At 42.1% G+C, this 21,131-nt stretch overlaps 1 protein-coding gene across 1 annotated transcript in view; it reads right to left on the reverse strand.

The window, feature by feature from the left end:
- The window catches only part of ELAPOR1 (endosome-lysosome associated apoptosis and autophagy regulator 1), a 383,078-nt gene that overhangs the window by 172,448 nt on the left and 189,499 nt on the right, over positions 1–21,131 (reverse strand). Inside the window, exons 4-9 of the mRNA XM_077295410.1 lie at positions 8,282–8,429; positions 6,949–7,029; positions 4,729–4,834; positions 4,493–4,642; positions 3,631–3,719; positions 3,359–3,536 (exon numbers count right to left, since the gene is read on the reverse strand). Coding sequence (XP_077151525.1) covers positions 3,359–3,536; positions 3,631–3,719; positions 4,493–4,642; positions 4,729–4,834; positions 6,949–7,029; positions 8,282–8,429 — 752 coding nt within the window. The remainder of the gene's footprint in view (positions 1–3,358; positions 3,537–3,630; positions 3,720–4,492; positions 4,643–4,728; positions 4,835–6,948; positions 7,030–8,281; positions 8,430–21,131) is intronic.

Genomic DNA, 21,131 nt, shown 5'->3' on the forward strand with positions numbered 1-21,131 from the left:
AAAGAGCTGTGTTCACTTTAGCCAAATCCATGTGTGTGGTGATCCCCGTTTTTATGACCTACGCTTTTCTGTTTATACTTTAACCTTGTTCAATGTTGTAGGCCAAGGTGTAGATCCCACTGTTTTTTGACTGTAGTGCCCCCTTAATGTTTATTTCACGGGTCAGCAGTCAGTATCACAAGAGCGGATTAGATACACGGCTCAGCAGACTATCACACAGGAGAGGATTAGATACTCGGCTCAGCAGTCAGTATCACACAGGAGAGGATTAGGTACTCGGCTCGGCAGTCAGTATCACACAGGAGAGGATTAGATACACGGCTCAACAGACAGTATCACACAGGATAGGTTTAGATACACGAGTCAGCAGACAGTATTCACACGAGGTGATTAGATACACGGCTCAGCGGACTATCACACAAGAGAGGATTAGATACTCGGCTCAGCAGTCAGTATCACACGAGCGGATTAGATACACGGCTCAGCAGACTATCACACAGGAGAGGATTAGATACTCGGCTCAGCAGTCAGTATCACAGGAGAGGATTAGATACACGGCTCAGCAGTCAGTATCACACAGGAGAGGATTAGGTACTCGGCTCGGCAGTCAGTATCACACAGGAGAGGATTAGATACACGAGTCAGCAGACAGTATCACACAGGATAGGTTTAGATACACGAGTCAGCAGACAGTATCACACGAGGGGATTAGATACACGGCTCAGCGGACTATCACACAAGAGAGGATTAGATACTCGGCTCAGCAGTCAGTATCACACAGGAAAGGATTAGATACTCGGCTCAGCAGTCAGTATCACACAGGATAGGATTAGGTATATGGGTCAGCAGTCAGTATCACACAGGATAGGATTAGATACATGGGGGTCAGCAGACTATCACACAGAATAGGATTAGGTACATGGGTCAGCAGTATCACACAGGATAGGATTAGATACACGGGGTCGGCAGACTATCACACAGAATAGGATTGGGTACATGGGTCAGCAGACAGTGTCACACAGGAGAGGTTTAGATGCACGGCTCAGCAGACAGCATCACAGTGTAGGAATAGATACATGGCTCATCACAATATCACACAGTATAGTATTAGATTCATGGCTCGGCACAGTATCACAGTATAGGATTAGATACATGGGTTAGCAGTCAGTATCACAGTATAGGATTAGATACATGGCTCAGCACAGTATCACACAGAATAGGTTTAGATACATGGCTCAGTACAGTGCAGGAATAGAAACACCAAGGTCTGATGTCCTGATGAGGAGCTGCAGTGAGAGGCAGGACAGGAGCAGCACAGAGCCTCCCCCTCCCCCCTCTGTTACCTCTGCAGCTCATAATGACATCAGACAGCAGCACTTCATCCTCTCTAGAGATTACAGCCAGCGCAGCAGGCAGCATAGAAGAGACAGGGAATGCCTGCTGATAGTGTAAAGGGAGAGAGAGAGATAGAGCTGCCCCTCCAACAGTGCAGCTCTCAAGTGGAGCTCACAGATACACAGCAATCACAGCTCCAGAAAGATGGCGCCGAACTCCTGCCACTGCTGTAATGTGTGGACAGCCCAGGGGCAGGGGGCGTGGCCAGATCACAGCAGGGAGCAGCTCAATGATAGGTATGGGGTCGGCATCGGACCGCAGATGTCTATGCCCAGGGCAGCCGTATTTGCAGAGTGTAAGTGTCGTGAAGCTACACTTACACTCCTGCAAAGCAAAATGGTGGCACCCAGTGGCTGAAAAAATAATTAATAATAAAAAAAGTTAAAAAAAAATAATTTTGTATTATAAATAATTGTTTATATAAACAATCATTTTTAATGCAGAAAAAAAAATTGTGGCACCTTCCCTTAAACTCACCCCGGCCAGGATCGTGGCGGAGAAAACACTGTACCACCAGGTCGAGGACGTGAGCCATGCCAGGCACGCATGTGAGCTTGCCTTGTTGTAGTGTCGCCACCAGGTGCGCACAGTTATTGGACAAGGCCTTCTGTGGATGCAGGTTCAGCGGAGACAGCCTACTGTATGACACTAGGAACTGAAGGATTTTTTGGTGGCCTCTGGATCAGGCCTCTATAACACATTAGATGCTACAAACTATTTTAAAGTCAGGTTCCCTACTGTATGACACTAGGAACAGAACAATTTTTGTGGCCTCTGGATCAGGCCTCTACAGCTTAATTCAACCCAACAAAATGACAAAGTGTGATACGGCGGGCTGCCTAACTTTTTACAACTTAACATTTTTTTTTTTTTTTAAGGTGCCTTAGATCTGCAGACAGTTTCATTACACCACAGCACAAAATGACAAGGTGGGATACAGCAGGCTGTTTCACATTTAGCTAGTGAACAAAATTATTATTTATGCTGCTATACTCGTGCATGGAGCACAATAGAAGCAGTGCACAATACACTTGTATGAAATGTGCCCTGCTGGCTTTGCCTGTGGAACTCAGTAATGGCAAAAAAAAAAATGCGGAAGGTTAATTTAACAGCCACAGTGTACACTATCTAGCTACACTATCTGACTGATATACAACCATCTAGCTAACTAGTTAAAATCTTGCTGCTAACAGTGCTAAAAAAAATTACTATTCACAAGAACATCGCGCCTCTGAGCTCTGCAAGCTCCCTCCCCTCAAACACGTGCCAATCTCTCATGATACACCCCCATTATCGTTGCTAAAGTGCTGAAAATACTTCTGTGGCAGCGCAAATATTTTCCCACACTTTTACCGAATATTACAGCTTTTTTCTGATTTTATAAAGTTTTGCTCATGTTTCTGATCATGAATCCCCGAATGTGCCATATTCGTGCTGAATTTATGCTTGGCAATTGTTTTCCGAACAAATTCGCTCATCGCTACTCTCTAGCTGCAACATATCAGACACACGTGAGCCAACCCAGCTGCCTTTTATAGGACCTGTAAGGCCTGGCCTAGAAGTATGGGAGCGGCCTTTCTAACCCAGGAATTTATGTTCACTTTTAATTCCCGGACCCAAAATCCAGTCCCAATAAAAAAAAACTAAATATATCATAAATAACATTTAACATCATGCCTTTGTGGCCACCTCTCCATTCCCGACAGGATGCAAAGGGGTCTCAATGTGGAAAAAGACACATCTAACCATTTAGCAACAAATTATCTAGATGGATGGATATTTGTTCCTAATCACTACCCATCGTAGACTTCCCAAATCTCAAAATCTCATCATCTTTTATGCAGCATGTGTTATGTGTTGGTTGGCAGCACATCCCCTCTGGTAAAAAGGGTGTGTCGAAGACAGTAATGTAACATGTATAAATAAGCGGGTCTTACTTAAATTATTTATTAAAAATACTTACTGGTACCATTTGAAAACATGCCAAGAGGACATGGCTCACAGATCGTACTGTTGGATTGATGGAAGCCAGGGTTACAAGGTGGACATTCTATTTTGGTGCCTGACATTGGCAATACTATAGCACTTTCGATAGTCTCGTTGCATATTTTAGGCTCAATCCATTTGTAAATCAGTTGTGTCTAAACGAGAGAAAATAAGGGTTTCATGTTAGGTTTTTCTCTTTATTAAATACAAAAAAAAAATCTATAGATAGCCAGATAATGCCTATATTACCTCTCCTTTGACATCACATGGCATGTGAGTGTAGAAATAGTCTTTATCAGTGCATGGGGGGCGAAGTGTACATACTGCAGAACCAGCAGCTAAAAACACGAAAACAATAGATGAAAATACACACTTCACTTAATAAAATGTATGTAATTCAGAGAAGATACTTTTAATTTTTTTTTAAATATACTTCCATAAAAGGATTAAAATAAAAAATAAAGTTAATTTAGATAATCATATCAATTTATTGGCCTATTATATTTTGCATTTAAAGTAGGGCCAGCTCTAACTCCATTATTTATGCTAACTATAACACTATAATATGGACATCACTGCACTTTTTATTTGTTTTCATGAATGGTTTTCAGAAACATAAAAAGTAAAAAAATTAAAAATACTGATTAATTACCAACAGTTGATGATCTAAATATTAGCATTGCCATTTACTCAGTATGGAATTGGAGCAGGTAAGCGGACTGAAGCTCGAGCTTCCACATTCCTTTTTTCCAATGGGGTGGGTGCATACTAATAAATAATCTGACTTGGTCCAATCAATGCATCATACTGTGTATAGATCCTTTCTGCATTTTCAATAGAAAACAAAGAAAAAACTGCTGCCAGACATCATTGGCTTTACTTCTGGGAAAAGAAATTGGTTGGGCCCGCAGGATGGAATTTGGTGTATGGATTTGTTCACATTATTATTGTCTTGATTATGTGTATTTATGGACTAATAAAAATAATTTTGTACTTGTTGACATAACAAGCCTCTAATAAATATATGTTTTAGAGGTCAATCCATATCATTACGAGGATATTTAAACTCCGAGTTTCGCATTCACTTTCTGTAATTCAATGTAAAGGTTACCTGAATACTTATCAGATTCACATGGCATACAAGAGGCAGCCCCACGGTATGAAAAAGTGTTTGGTGGGCATAGCTGACAGGATGAGGTGCCACTACTGGGGGCAAATGTACCAGGCTTGCATGGAAAGCATTCTGAAGTATATGCAGCGCCTGCGAAAGGAAACAGTTTTCACATACATGTCAGCTTTTCACTTACACAAAGAAAAAGTGTGTGATAGACCAAACATTAAGCATACCAGTAATAAGAATATTCCTCAACAATACCGCTTTCTGTCCTTTAGTTCCCAAGTTAAAAGCCATTGTCCTCCAATACAGAACATTAGTTCCTTGGGTGAGTTGTACCTATAGAAATTATTGAAAAAATAGGTTATTATTTCAGCTTGCAAAAAATTTGTCATGACACAGAGCTCTTCATATCAGATAGAAAAACAGACTGCATTTATGGGATTCTTATGTGGTTTTCTCAACATCGTAAATGAGTAACATTGCCAAGTGCTATATTGCTGTATTGGTTACTGTTTTTTTGTTGTTTTTTTTTTTGGGGGGGGGAATGTCAGAATTGTATTTTTGTACATTTTCGAGTGGTTTGGTAGTTATTCTCAGTTTAACAGACGAAAATAAACAATTGAGATGGGAAAATGTATATTTTTTTTCAATTAGATGCATAATAATTCTGCACACTATAGACTCACAATAACTATGCACAAATAGATATTCTCATAAGAAAGACAAAATCTCACTTTTACTTTAGGTATTGGTTTTTTTTAACCTTTTGGATTGATAGACGGAATTGTAGTTAAATATAAAATTAATAATTAAAAATGATAATTTCTTCATAATTGTGCACAGTGTGGGGAATGAAAAAGGAATAAGCCGACTGTGGTGTGCTACTGCAATGCTGTAGCACATTAACAATGTGAGAGTTTGTCTTAGTCATTGAATAAAAATGCAAAAGATTCAAGTGATATAGAGAGGTTCTGTTTCTGCAAGTATCACTATGGATTGATTGATCTGTGATATGCTGCAGCAACAGCACTTTAGTAAACTTTTTTTATTCTACGCACTACACATAAGGATGGCTTTTATAATTGAACGATAAGTTTGAGAACAGTAAACCTTTTGCCAATATCAAAAGAGATTTTTTTTACTTCGCTAAAATGTCATTACTACTTTAAGTGTAAAGCAACACCATTTTTTTTGCTCCTGGAATAAAAGGGATAATTTTTGGATAGCTTATGAAAAAGCCATTACTTCATTTAGGAAAAAACAAAGCTCTTTATAAATTCTTGCAGGCCGGTGTGAAAAGCCACTTCATTTTCCATTTGCACTACCTGTGTGTGAAAGCCGGCAAATAAGGCATCTTGCTTGAATAAAGAGAAGTAATTTTTGGACCACTTTGACAATTTAAGTAACCTACAAAGTCTTATTGTTCAGTGTGTTAAATAGACTGCTGGTTACCAATGATCATCATTAGTTTACTCCTAGCCAGATAGTTTGAAGTTACTTGTAAAGAAATAAGGATGAGTTTGCAATAAAAAGCTCGGGATCCAAGAAGTATTGTTTCTCCTTGCGGAGAGTGACACGATAAGCATGTTGAGGTGAGGAGACTTAAAGCCACAATGCTCCTCTGGGAAATATGCAATTTGTCTCTTCAGAGAGGAAGAGGACTAGAACTCTAGTGCCACCTATTGGAAGTAGCAATCCTAACAGTCAATGTCGACCCTTTGACGAGCCTTGTCACATGACTTAGGACTATTGCAAATTGAGATTCTGGTTTGACCATTATCCTAAGTCATGTGACAAGGCTCGTTAAAGGGTCAACATTGACTGTTAGAATGGCTATTTCCAATAGGTGGCACTAGAGTTCTAGTCATCTTCCTCTCTGAAGAGACAATTTGCAATAAAAAGCTCAATATGGGTTCAATGCTCTCCTCAGAGTTCTCAAGGTGTAAAATATGCATTTTTTTCATGCAATTAGAGACTTTTCAGTATTCCGATTTGCAGAAGAAGTTTTTGCAATATTTGGTAAAGCTGATGAATTTGAATTTCAAACACGTCACACAAAACTAGAAATAATTATCTATGTATATAATTTGGCAGAGTAGAAGAAAATACAGGTACTATAGAACAGGCAAAAAATGATTACGAGTGATCATATGTTTCTGCATGATGGGAATTAATACCAGAGAACCTGATGCCATGCAAATAAGTATGTGTCTTGAAGGATATCTAGTTTTGACGCGTGTAAATTTGCAGACATATGAAGCTTTTTACTAGAAGGGTGCATTTTTTTACATTGGGGGGGGGGGGGTAGTTTCCCCCATTTTATATTGCTCCTGACTTTTTTTTCCCCACAGTTGGGCCCATGCTAGTAACGGATATATTCTTCAATCACTGAGAAACAAATACAGATGCATTTAAAAAGACAATAGACAAGCACAATAGCTGTTAATTACTTGGTGATAACGCCAACCAGTCTCAGTGGTTTTCATCCATCTTGAATTCTCCTCCCTTGGCTGACACTGATTATTTTGAACCTGCAGAAACATTCAGCGAAAAATTACTTTTGCTACTAGTGAATTTTGAGATTATTTTAGCAATGTGGCCATTTTTACACTAGTACTCATAGGTTTCAAATTTTCATTAAAAAGTAAAACATTTTTCAGACAAACTTTATTGGCACCTTGATGGTAATAAATAGATTAAAAAACATAACCTTAGGCTAGGTTCACAATGCGTTAACAGCAGCCCGTTCAACACATACGTTAACGGGCTGCTGTTAACGCAAGTGCCAATTTGTCATCGCGCTAGCGCACATAGACTAGCTCATCTGCGCTAGCAGTGATGGACCTGGAAATGCTGCAGCCTGCGTCCCAGGGTCCATCACTCAATGACGACACACAGCTAGCGCACGCCCATTGTGGGCGTGCACTAGCGATGCGTCTGTCATAGGAATTAATGGCAGCGTTAACGGACTACGTTACACCGCGTTATGCCACAGTGTAATGTAGTCCGTCTAACGGACGCCAATAACGCAGTGTAAACCCAGCCTTATCTTGTTTTAAGCAATCCCAATTAAAAATTGTTTAAGTTTAGATATGGTTCCCAATGCATCATTGCTTTTGCACCTGTTTTTGTCTAGTTTTGTGTGTGTTTCGTTCCTTTTTTGGTTTGCACCCTATTCATTATTCTATTCGGACCATTTTTTTAACATTTATTTTATGTGCTAGCCTTTTGTTATTTTTTTCCCCAATTTGTTGGCGGATTCAAGCAGTTCCGGATATTTTTGTCTGAATTATCAATTTTGACTTTTTAAAGTGTATTTTTTAAGTATGCCAATATTTTAGTGCAATGTTTGCGCCATTTTGGAGCCAAAAAGTCATTAAAACAGTTCAAGGCAGAAAAAAAAAAGAGACCATTTTTGACTTTGTACCAAATTCATGAATTGTGTATGACATGTTGAAGAATTTGGCACCAAAAACAGCAACCAATACCACACGATAAAACAGGAACTTAAAAACCCCCCATAAACAATGTATCGGGGGTCTTAATAGTTTTTCCCACATTGTAACAGGTTCACAGCCAGTCAGCGACAGAGTTCCCTGATACACTATCTATAGTTACTTTAAGAATAGCTGAACGCCATTTATGTGCTGCCTGCGATAGCCCTATACAGAAGCAGGAGAGTTAATTGCATTAAAAAGTAGCAAGTAATGCATTCTTGGGCACAAATCTTCAAATGCAATAGTGTGTCTAATATTTATTAAGGTGACATGGGTTAATACTTACATAGAATTCAAAGAGAATGTTGCGATCAGGATATAAATATTCAAAGCTTATAGTTCCCTCTTGTTTTAATGTCACAGAATACATCAAAGTGGCTGTACATTCATCAGTATTTGAGGCGACGTATTCACCACGGGCCTCCCACTGTGACCTAGAAGAAGTATTTATTATACAGCATTTGTGAATTAAATCAACATATGTCCAATTATATTAGGGTACTTCACAACAATACAACAACGAATCCCTTATGAAATGTATACAGGACAAAGAAGAGATCCCAACTGTTATTATAAAAAAGCTAATTTTATTGATCATACTTAAAAACAATATAGTAAAAAAAAATTATAAAAAAGCAAAATGCACGTTTCGCTGCCAGCTTCTTCCGGGGGCTTCAGAAGAAGGTGGCGGCGAAACGCGCATCGGGGAGAGGAAACGCCACGAGCACTACGAGCACAACTACGATCTACTTGGTAATTATCTCCATTATTATGATTTATCACTTTGCACATTTAGATGGGTTGTCTTAATGGACATCTTATGGAGACATTGTATTCATTGATTTTGGCATATCTCCTATGCACCTTTGTGTCACCATACACAGGGGCTCTATGTAATTTTGTTTTAACCCAGTTGTGCACAGATCTTGTGATTTATTTTTTATGGAGTTTTCTCCTGAGGGGTCTTCATTCATAATTATGGTTATTACAAGGCTCAGCATTTATTGATACAATGACTGTATAACATGGGAGCTCTATTAATATGAATATACATGATTAACTACTATAGAATATTATGGTGCACTATGCATTATTTTGACTTTGGTTATTTACAGTATTTGTTGCATCCTATATGACCCCTTCTGAAGTTTATACTTTACAGTAATGTGCTCTAGTGTCCTCTAGATGCCATTTTGCTTTTTTATAATTGTTTTTTACTATATTGTTTTTAAGTATGATCAATGAAATTTGCTTTTTACCATAACGGTTGGGATCTCTTTGTCCTGTACACATTTCATATGGGATCCGTTGTTGTAGCATTTGTGAATTGTTAATTAAAAAGTATCTAAACTTTTTTATTGATTTATTAACATATTACTTTGCATAAGTATGTATCTCTATAACATAATGCATTAACTTATCTTGATTCCTTTTCTCTATAGCGCCATTATGAAAAAGGGCTGTTTCAACCGTCTTCTACATGCACTGTAGCTGTTTTGAACTGCAGGTCTAAGTACATGAACAAAGCATCTGAAACAGCTCTTTCAACATGGAGTTTGAGGGGAAAGAGTGCATTACCAAGACTCATGATTTTGCAAAGACTGATCATTTAATTTAAAAAAAAAAAAGTTAATTTACTTTACTACACTTAAAGGGGTTGTCCGGGCTTTTTTCCTATTCTGTGTGTGTACCGAGGCTGCAGAATGCTGACAGTTTTTAATGTACTCCCAGTCAGAATTCTGCATTGTTGCCTAGATACCACACTCGGGGACATAGCCAGCTCACTGATTTTGGAGGAGCTGGTCACATCCAGTCTAAAATGTTCCTGTTCTGGCAGAAAACCTCACAAATGAGCCCATGCCCAGTCTCTTCCTGACCCTCCTCCTGCCTCAGCCTCCCTATGCTGGCATACAATGTAAGCCAGCAGTGGCAGCACAGAGAATTAAACACGGAACAAGAAGCTGAACCTTCCTTCCTCCACCAATCTCATCAGACTGAAAATTCTGCCAGGACCTTATGGTCACATGACAGCCTCATGTGACTGGAAGAAAGAAATAAAGTAGCTGAAGCAGAACCCCAGGAAAGAAAAAGCTTCTACATACCCGAGTATAATATGCTGACTGTGTCTGTCTGTGTATTATCTATACTCTATCTATATCTTTGTAGCTATCTATCTCTCCATCCATCCCCTATCTATCTCATCTTATACATAATCTAGGGTATCTAATTTTCAATTGAGAGCAGCATGAGGGGACATCAGTTGCCACAAAACCACAAGTTTGCAAATCCCATGAGATCAGCAAGCAGAGCAAAATCCTAATTCCGCATATTACACACCTTTAGGACTCTGCATGTAAATATCAACTTGCAGAATTACAAACACAGGAGGACAACTGTCTGTCTAAGGGAGCAAAGCAGGGAGAAGGCGCAGTTGACTGGACTCTTGAGTTAGTCATCATAGTCTCCGCACGGACATTAAATGTATAGGTTATCTGAAACATGGCAGCATCAGAATAAAACGTACACAAATCCCACAATGGACCCCATGTATGATTCATGCTGCCTGAGGTGTCGTGCAGTAGAAATCCGCTGTCAGGTTCCTTATGTGGCAAAATAACATTGGAAGCCTCAGCATTTATACATTATATACTACTACCTCCAGATCACCATGTAATGGCTCAATGTGGAAATAAAAGCTATTCTATCAATTTAATTCAACAATGCCAGCTAGATGTATTGCGAGGTTCTGCAGCAGCTGAAGTGTGTATTGTGAGGTTCTGCAGCAGCTGAAGGGTTTATTAGAAGGTTCTCCAGCTGGTGAAGTGTGTATTGTTAGGTTCTGCAGCAGCTGAAGTGTGACTAAATATTTGATACACTGCTGATTTTGCAAGTTTTCCCACCTACAAAGAATGGAGAGGTCTGTAATTTTTATCGTAGGAACACTTCAAATGTGAGAAACACTATGAGAGAGGAGATTTGCCCACCAAAGACAGGAAACCTATAGGCTAAAAGGGCAATACCTCTCCCTTGCATTAGTTGGATTAGAGCATGAGCGGACCAACAACACAAACTTAAGGTGTGGAAACACAACCCAGCGAAAGACTTGCTCACCCACACGTGACGGGACGGAATATAAGGGTGCTGTCATGGGTTCTGAAAAACCCCGTTAACGAGAGGTAACTAAGACCTTATCGATCACCAATGACAGCACCACAAGAGAATTACAGAGAAAACAAGAATTCAGGGAGGGACCACAGACTGGGGCACCCTTCTCCCAAAGGTGAAATCATAAGACACACCCATATTCAATCTATAATGCCTATACAAAGAGGAGGGAGAGGACCAGGTTGTTCCCTTACAAATCTCTTCGATTGAGACTTTCACTCTCTCCGCCAAGGAGATTGCCAGTGCGGATTGAGCCTTTAAACCTTCTGGGGCCGCTTTGCCACTTGCTGAGTATGCTACAGAAATGGCCTCCCTATTTCACCTGGCAAATGCAGGTTTTGAGGCTTTATCCCCTTCCTGGAACCCTGGAAGGACACAAACAATTAACTATCCTTTCTTTTGTTTTCTGTAGCTGACAAAAATCTGACCACGCATTTTCAAATATCCAAAGTATGAAGTTTTTCCTCATTCTGGTTCCCTGGATTAAAACAAAAGGAAAGAAGGACGACCTCTTGTAGTCTATGGAATTGGGGTGCCACTTTGGGAAGGTAGGCTGGGTCTGGCTTAAAGACTACTCTGTCATCTATAATTTGATTAAAAGGTGCAGCTGTAGAAAGAGCCTGAACATCACTGAGGTCTTCTGGCCAATGTTAAAGCTACCAACAGGGCTGTTTTAAGGTAAAGAATCTTAAGGGGTGCAAATTGTATGAGCTCAAATGGTACAGGCATTAAGGCTGCCAGAAACAAATTCAAATCCCATGGGACTAATTTTACTTTAGAAATGGTCCTAGATATCGAAGATGCTTTAATAAACCGTGACACAATAATTACTAGCCAAATCACAGCTGTACAGAGCCCAGAGAGCCACCACCTGCACTTTTAGGGTACTAGTGGATAGACCTAAATTGAGAGACTTTAAAAAATAAAAAAAATCCAAAACACTACACACTGGTGCCCCATCCTCGACCCTTGACTCTGAAAAGAATAAATACTTTCTCCAAGTTCTAGCATATATTCTGGTCGTGACTGCCTTCCTACATTGAATCAGGGTGGAGATGAGATTACAGGAAAAACATCTATCCTTTAACAGCGCCCTTTCACATTCCATTCCATCAAGTGGAGGTTGGCTGCTTGTGTTTAGTACACTGGCCCTTGAGAAAGATTTGTAATCTCCGGAAGAACCCATCGATCGAACACAGATGTTATCATTAGCCATGAGAGCCATGGTCTTCTGGGCCAAAAATGGGCAATCAACACAATCCTTGCCCTGTCCTCCCTGATTTTTCTTATGACTAGTGAGATCAGGGCTACTAGAGGAAAGGCATATGTCAGACTGAAATCCCATGGAGCCAGGAAAGCATCTACCACTAGGGTATTTTCCATGGGGTCCAGGGAACAGAACTTTTTCACCTTTCGGTTCAGTTTGCTATCAAAAAGGTCTATGACTGGGAGACCCCACATCTGAACTCTGTTGAAGATGTCCGGATTTAGCTCCCACTACCTTTGTTTTACAAGATTACAGATTAAGAAGTCCGCTTGGGTGTTATCCTTCCCTTTTATATGTAGAGCAGTCAAGGAAAGGAGATGACCCTCCTCTAGCTGATACAAGCGATCTGCCACCTTCATCAAGGGTTTGTAACGATTTATGTAAGCCACTGACACTTGAAGACGAGAGTAGCCAGACATGTTGGCCCTGTAGGGATACAAGGAATTTACTTAGTCTGCTGTACTGATAGTAATTCCTTCACTTTGATGTAAGTGTTCTCTCACTCCTAGTCCAGACCCTCTGGACTAAAGCCCTTTCTAGATGAACCCCCACCATCTGATGCTTGCATCTCTAGTGACAACCCTTGTAACTTTTTTTAGCTCATGGAACCCCCATGGACAGATTTGATCTATCTAGTCACCACTGGAGGGATTGCACTATCCGTAGGGATGGAGTCATCCTACCTTCCAGATGCCCCCTAAGGGAGATCTTGTTCTGTAAAACATCCCATTTCAAAACCCTGGAATGGAACTGGGTCCACAGAACTGCTTGAAAGCACAAGATTAAAGAACCCAGGAGGGACATGGCACTCCTAAAGGACATGGAGGGGACTTCAATGGCTCTCAACCTTTGACCTTGGATTTTTTCTAGCTTGACCACTGGAAAGTATCATTCCTACACCTCTGAGTTCAATAGGAGCCCTAGAAACTCTTGAATTTTTGTGGGGTTCCAATCTGGATTTCTTCAGATTCAGTAGCCAACCCAGGTGCTTTATGGTAGTCATTCCTTCCTCCAGTTGACTGGCACAATAGTGAATTGACTTGCCTACCAACCGGAAATCATAGAGATAAGTGATGATCAACACATCTTTTTCCCAGAGATGAGTCATGTCCTTTGCAATCACTTTTGTGAAGACCCGAGGAGCTATCGCTAACCCAAATGGGAGGGGCCCGAATTGAAAGTGCCCAACTACCCCATCAATGGCTATTGCATTATAAAGGACTGAACACTCAGGAATTTGTTCATCGCCTTCAGATTTATTATAGTCCTGAATGAACTGTCCGGCTTGCTTATTAGTAAGAGAGGGAAGTAGAACCCATCCCCTTTTTCACAACCTGGGACTTCCAGGAGAGTGGCTTTCTGAACTGGGTCCAAAACTTATGTCTCAAGGCCAATTGCTCTGTTAGAGAAGATTGTTGGGGAAGTCAAAACAAATCTTCCTTGTGGAATTGATTGGAATTCTAACTAACCCAGATCTAATCAGGCTGAGAATCCAGTTACAGGCCGAAATTCACTACCAGGCAAGGAAGAAGGAGGAAAGCCTTGCCCCTACCTGGGCTGGGAGTCATTGACCCGATTTCTGGTCTCCTGAAAAGAGGTTCCGAACATGAGGCCTCCTCTTTCCTTCCGCAATCTTCCCATTTATCTTGCTCCATGAGAGGTTTCCTACGGACAAACTTCCTATTTCGGAAGGATCATCTATCTGAAGGCAGGAACAGATAGACTCAGGAAAACCTTTTTGGCATTCCTCGCTTTCTCTAGAATTTTGCCCAGGTCTTGGCCAAAAAGATATTCTCCCTCACAAGGAATGAAACAGTCTTGTTCTGGCCTGAATGTCCCCTGGCCAACATTTCAACCATAAGGCCCTACGGGCAGTATTGGAGAGGACAGCCAACCATGCTGCCGGCCGTACAGAGTCCGCAGAAGCATCTGATCGGAAAGCCATTGCTCCCTGCATAAGCAGAATAGTGGCCAAGATGTGGTCCCTTGCCACCCTGTCCTTTACCAGGGATTCCAGATGATCCAGCCAGATCATAAATAACCTAGTAAGACACATTGCTGCTACCGCAGATTTCAGGACAGCTGCTGATGTCTCCCATACACCCTTCAGAAAGGTGTCCACTTTCCTGTCAAGGTAGTCCCTCAATGCCCCCATATCATCAAAGGGCATAGAAGCTTTCTTGGAGGTCTTTGTTATTGCCATGTCCTGTTTAGGGGCTTTATCTCATAATGATGAAGAAGGCTCGTCAGAGGTACATTTTCTTTTGAAGGATGGGGGAAGAGAGCCTCTCTTCTCTGGCTTTCTCTACTCTTTCTGTACTAAAGCCTGGTTGCTTTCATTTAATAGAAAGGATTTACGCTTTTTCTAATCTAGGCCCCGGAACATGATGTCCTGCACAGATCTTTCTGACCTAACGTCCACAATGCCCATTGTGGATCTCACTGCTTTAAACATTCTATCCACTTCTTCAAGCGGGAAACAATTATGCCCCCAGCCGCTGTCTGAAGAGGAGGCTAACAAGGAGGAATGGGCAGAGTCGTCCTCAATCTGCTTTAGTGGAAGTATCGGACATTGGGGAAACGTGCCTTATCCCTTTATCTTTCTTCCCTTTCTGCCTTTCTTTCAGAGATAGGGATTTAAGAAATTCCTTAACCTTCGCATTTATGATGGACCTTAAGTCAGTGGCAAAGTTTGGGGTCTCCTCTGCTACTGTCTGCTCTATGCTAGATTGACAAAGCCTCTTCTGATAAGAGTTGAGCAATAAGGTTTTTTAAAGTGCACATTCCTTGAGCTTGGCTTTAGCCACACATTTCTTTCCCTGGCAATAAATGGCAAGAAAGAAGGAGAAAAGAAATAAAAACACAAAAAACTACCAAGTTAACTTTCAGGAAGTTCACTTACCACCCTGACGAAATCAAATGGTACTGGTTTAAAGAAAGGATACGTCTCACCCACATTTCCAGATAACATAGCTCCTTCGTCCACCTCCGTGCGCCCGCGTCATTCACCTCGTCCTACTGACATGCCTCCAGGCATGTGTCACTGCCTTGTGCCCACACATCCAGCAGTCGCGCCTCCCGGCATGTCACACTGATGCACCCGCCTATCGACCCAGGCGCGTCACTGGCCACGTCACACAGCCCGACTGCTGGCCTGCATCAGACAAGCCCCGAAGTATGCATCATTTCCTGTATTCCCACGCTACATTCCACACAGCCAGGGCCGGTCTTAGGCAAAGTGGGGCCCTAGGCAAAAGTTTAAAATGGGGCCCCAAATGCTAACATACTGCACATCACACAAAAGCATTTCTGTTGTATTTACATGCGCTGAGTTCAGGCCGCTAAACGAGAGTGATCGACAATGTTGAAGTCGTTCGATGCCTGTTTCCCGGCCTCCTTACACCAACTGAGAAAGAATGATGGGAACAGAACAATCACTATTAGATCAATCTGTCCCCATACAGTATCATGTTATCAGCAGCACATCTACAGTTTACACCGGCGATGTGCTGCTGAGAACAATTATTTCTGTTCTGGAATAAACAATCCAATCTCTCGATGAATATGCAGCATTTTGCTTGTTTAGTATAATACACCCCATAGTCCTCCACATAGTATAATGTGCACCACAGTCCTCCATATTGTAAAATGCACACCCCATAGTCCTCAATATATTGTGCCCCATAGTCATCCATACTGTATAATACACTCCCCCTAGTCCTCCATATAGTATAATACACTCCATATAGTACTCCATATATTAAAATACACTGCTCAGCCCTCCATATAGTATAATACACTCTCCATAGTCCTCCATATAGTAGAATACATCCCATAGTCCTCCACATAATATAATGTGCCCCCTAGTCCTCCATATAGTATAATACACTCCCCATAGTCCTCAATATAGTATAATACACTTCTAGTCCTCCATATATTAAAATATACTCCTCAGTCCTCCATATAGTATTATACACTCCTCAAAGTCCTCCATATATTAAAATACACTCCTCAAAGTCCTCCATATATTAAAATATACTATATAGAGGACTGAGGAGTGTAATACACTCCTCAGTTCTCCATATAGTGTAATACACTCCTCATAGTCTTCCATATATTAACATACACTGCTCAGTCCTCCATACAGTATAATACTCACCTCATAGTCCTCCATATAGTATTATACACTCCCCATAGTCCTCCATATAGTGTAATACACTCCTCAGTCCTCCATATAGCATAATACACTCCTCAATCCTCCATATAGTATAATACACTTCTCATATAGTCCTCCATATATTAAAATACACTCAGTCCTCCATATAGTATAATACACTCCTCATAGACCTCCATAATAATTGTCACGCACGCGCCCAGACTGGTTGGTGCGGGCGTGCGGGGGTGTGGCCCCACTGGACCACAGACCAAACTTCCCTGGAAGGGGCGTAACTAAGTAGCTTCCTAGGTGTTCGCTGGAGCCTCTGATGGTGAGTTCAGACTTGTGCAATAGGAATCTACCAGGTACCACTCCAGGGTGGTGTCTGGCTGAGGCTGCTGATCCCACCTGGGAACGGAACATAGACAAGCAAGCGGGCACGGCTGGCACTCTGGCAGACAGGTGGGCACGGCTGGGACACAGGCAGGCAGATGGGTACAACAGAGACACTGGCAGGCAGGTATGGCTGGATCTCTGGCAGGACAGACGGACAAGACTGGTACACTGGAAGAACCGGTAGGGACCGGTCTGCAGGCAGGTATGTAAAACAGGTAAGAACCTGTTGAGACAGGAGGACTTAAGAATAGGTAGATAAAGACAGCAAGAGCGGATGCAGAGCAAAAGCACAGGAGCTAGAGCCAAGAACAGAGATGCAGGAGGCGGAGCCAAGCACAGAAACGCAGGAGGCGGAGCCAAGAGCAGGAGGCGGAGCCAAGTGCAGAAACGAAGGAGGCAGAGCCAAGAGCAGGAGCCAATTGCAGAAACGCAGGAGGCAGAGCCAAGAGCTGGAGGCGGAGCCAAGTGCAGAAACGCAGGAGGCGGAGCCAAGAGCGGGAGAAGTAGAACCGCAAGGAGCGGAGCCAGGTAGAACCGCAAGGAGCTGAGCAAAGTAGAACCAGAAGAAGCAGAGCCGCAGAGCGAGAGCTGAGCGGAGCCGCAGAGCAGGGCCACAGAGTGCAGAGCAAAGTCAGAGTACAGAGCAAAGTGCAGAGCAAAGCTGAGAGCAAAGCCACAGAGTGCAGAGCAAAGCACAGAGTGCAGAGCAAGACACAGAGTGCAGAGCTGAGAGCAAAACCACAGAGTGCAGAGCAAGGTCACAGAATGCAGAGCAAGGAGCAAAGCAAGGTCGCAGAGAGCGGAGCCAAAAGCAGAGCAAAGCAAGACACAGTACGCACAGCAGAAAAAGCAAACCAAGACAGGGATATAAACGGACACAGGAACGGGACTAGACTAAGACAGAGTCGGGAACGAGACAAGGAACAGAGACATGGACACAAGCCAGGGTACGACGCCCCTCTGGGTGGCGGACATAGGCCAGGGTACGAAGCTCCGCTGGGTGGCTACACAGAAAACAGACCAGGGTACAACGCCCTCCTGGGTGGCGGACATGAGTGTAAGCGAGACAGGGCCTGGCACCTCAGCAGCTAAGAACTGACTGAGGGAGTAAGTTGCACAGGCCCCCACCAATGGGTGGGGATGTCTTAAATACAGGATGCCTCATGGCGATTGGCCAGGGACACCTTAGCAAGGTGCACACAGTCTCTATAAAAACAGGAGTTGCCGGCGCCGCCCCCCTATGCACACAGACAGAGCATGCACAGAGCAAGCAGCAGACATGAGGCACACAGCATGGAGCTGGCAGCATAGAGAAGTCACAACAAGGCCCAGAGAAGTAAGTGAGTTTGCATGTAATGCAGGTGGGGGATGGGAGGCCATGCAGTGATGCCAGCAGGGTTGTTACAATAATAAATAACAATAATCTTTATTTTTATATAGCGCTAACATATTCCGCAGCGCTTTACAGTTTGCAAACATTATCGTTGCTGCCCCCGATGGGCCTCGCAATCTAGATTCCCTATCAGTATGTCTTTGGAATGTGGGAGGAAACCAGAGAACCCAGAGGGAACCCACGCAAACACGGAGAGAACATACAAACTCTTTGCAGATGTTGTCCTTGGTGGTGCTATCCACTGAGCCACCGTGCTGCCCCATATAGTATAATACACTCCTCATAGTCCTCCATATATTAAAATACACTGCTCAGTCCTCTATATAGTATAATACACTCCTCAGTCCTCCACATAGTATAATACACTCCTCAGTCTAGTCCTCCATAAAGTATAATACACTCCTCATAGTTCTCCAAATAGTATAATACACTCCTCATAATCCTCCATATATTAAAATACACTCAGTCCTTCATATAGTATAATACACTCCTCAGTCCTCCTTATAGTATAATACACTCCTCATAGTCCTCCATATATTAAAATACACTCCTCGTGGTGCTCCATATAGTATAATTCACCGCCATAGTCATCCATGTAGTACAATTCACTTTCCATAGTATAATGCATCCCATAGCTCTTCATATAGTATAATGTATTCCCCATAGTCCTTGATACAGTATAATGCAGCCCACATATAGTATAATGCAGCCACCCCACAGAGTATAATGCAGCCACCCCACAGAATATAGTGTAGCCCCCTGAGTATAATGCAGCCCCACCATACAATATAATGTAACCCCCCATAGAATATAATGCAGCCCCCTCATATAGTACAATTCAGCCCCTCCATAGAATACATGGTAGCCCCCTCAGAATATAATGCAGCCCCCTATAAAATATAATGCAGCCCCCATAGAATATAATGTATCCCCTCCATAGAATACAATGTAGCCCTCCTCATATAGTATAATGCAGCCCCAATAGAATACAATGTAGCCCCCTCAGAGTATGATGCAATCACCCCTCATAGAATATAATACATTTAATACATAGAATATAATGTAGCCCCCATAGAATATAATGTAGCCCCATTAAAGAGTATGATGCAATCCTCCCTCATAAAATATAATACAGCCCCCATAGAATATAATACATCCCTCCATAGAATATAATATAGCCACCCTCCCCATAGAATATAATGTAGCCCCATCAGAGTTTTATGCAATCCTTCCCCATATAATATAATGTAGGCCCCCATAGAGTCTAATACAGCCCTTCCCCATAGAATCTAATACAGCCCTCCCCCATGGAATCTAATACAGCCCTCTCCCATGGAATCTAATACAGCCCTCTCCCATAGAATATAATGTAGCCCCCCCCCCCCCCCCGAGAATGGCCCCACAGTCCAGAAATCACTCATTGATATTTTATTTCTTTTAAAAAACAAAACAATCCTCACCTCTCCTCGTGCCCCACGCTGCTCCTGGCTCGGCTCTGGTCTCAGCAGCTGCAGTCTGCCCGGCACACAGCAGGTACGTGATAATATGATGTCATCACGCACCTGCAGTATCAGAGGCAGAGGGAAATGATAGAAGATCATTGCATTGAACTGTACCGGCATCACAGACATCGGTATAGTTGAATGCATCGGCGCTGGCGGGGGGCAGTAGGCGCTGTCAGCAGGCGACTGGCTGGGGGCCCTAGGCAGCTGCCTGGTCTGCCTGCCGCTAACGCTGGCCCTGCACACAGTGCTGCAAGCGATGGGAGCACATGACATCATTACCATGCTGGTCTCTGATTAGCTGATAGCATGTGTTGCCACACACTGACCTGATGGGTCTGTCAGCCGCAATACACCAACTGGATGGTGTCCAAAGATTCACATTAAGTTGAAGTTTCTGCTGCGTTGGAGAACCTTTCACGCTCATGGGCTCGGTTGCAAACTTGGCACCCGCAGTCATTACGCCCCTGGTGGCAGCATTATGCTGTGGAGAAGCATTTCTTCCACGGGCACAGAGAAGGTGGTCAGGGTTTATGGGAAGGTGGATGTAGCTAAATACAGGACAATCCTGGAGGCTACAAAAGATTGGAACCCTAAACATGCTGCCAGAGCTACAATGCAATGGTTTAGATCAAAGCATATTCATGTGTGTGAATGTCACAGTCCAGACCTAAATCCCACTGAGAATCGGTGGCAAGACTTGAAAATTGAAAGGAAGAGATATACATATTCTATACAGTACTGTGCACCCAATGCAATATGAACATATGGTGTATAAATTAATCCCTTTAGTGACAGAGCCTTATTTTGAAAATCTGACCAGTGTCACTTTATGTGGTAACTCTGGAACGCTTTGACAAATTCCAGTAATTTTGAGACAGTTTTTTCGTGACACATTATACTTTATAATAATGGTAAGTTTAGGTTGATATTTTTTTATAAATAAACACCAAAACATATCAGAAATTTGACAAAAATGTAAAAAATTAGCAATTTTCCAACTTTGAATGATTATCCCTTTAATTCAGATACATACAACAGCAACACATTAATAAATAACATTTCCCACATACCTGCTTTACATTAGCACCATTTGTAAAATTTTATTTTGTTAGCATTTTAGGAGGTTTGAAAATGTAGCAGTAATTTTTTATTTTTTCATGAAAATTTACAAGTTTATTTTTTTGAGGGACCTATCCATGTTTTAAGTGACTATAGGTGGTCTTATATATTGGAAACCCCCAAAAGTTATACCAT

The sequence above is a fragment of the Ranitomeya variabilis genome, chromosome 3, assembly GCF_051348905.1.
Source record: "Ranitomeya variabilis isolate aRanVar5 chromosome 3, aRanVar5.hap1, whole genome shotgun sequence".
Taxonomy (NCBI): Eukaryota; Metazoa; Chordata; class Amphibia; order Anura; family Dendrobatidae; genus Ranitomeya; species Ranitomeya variabilis.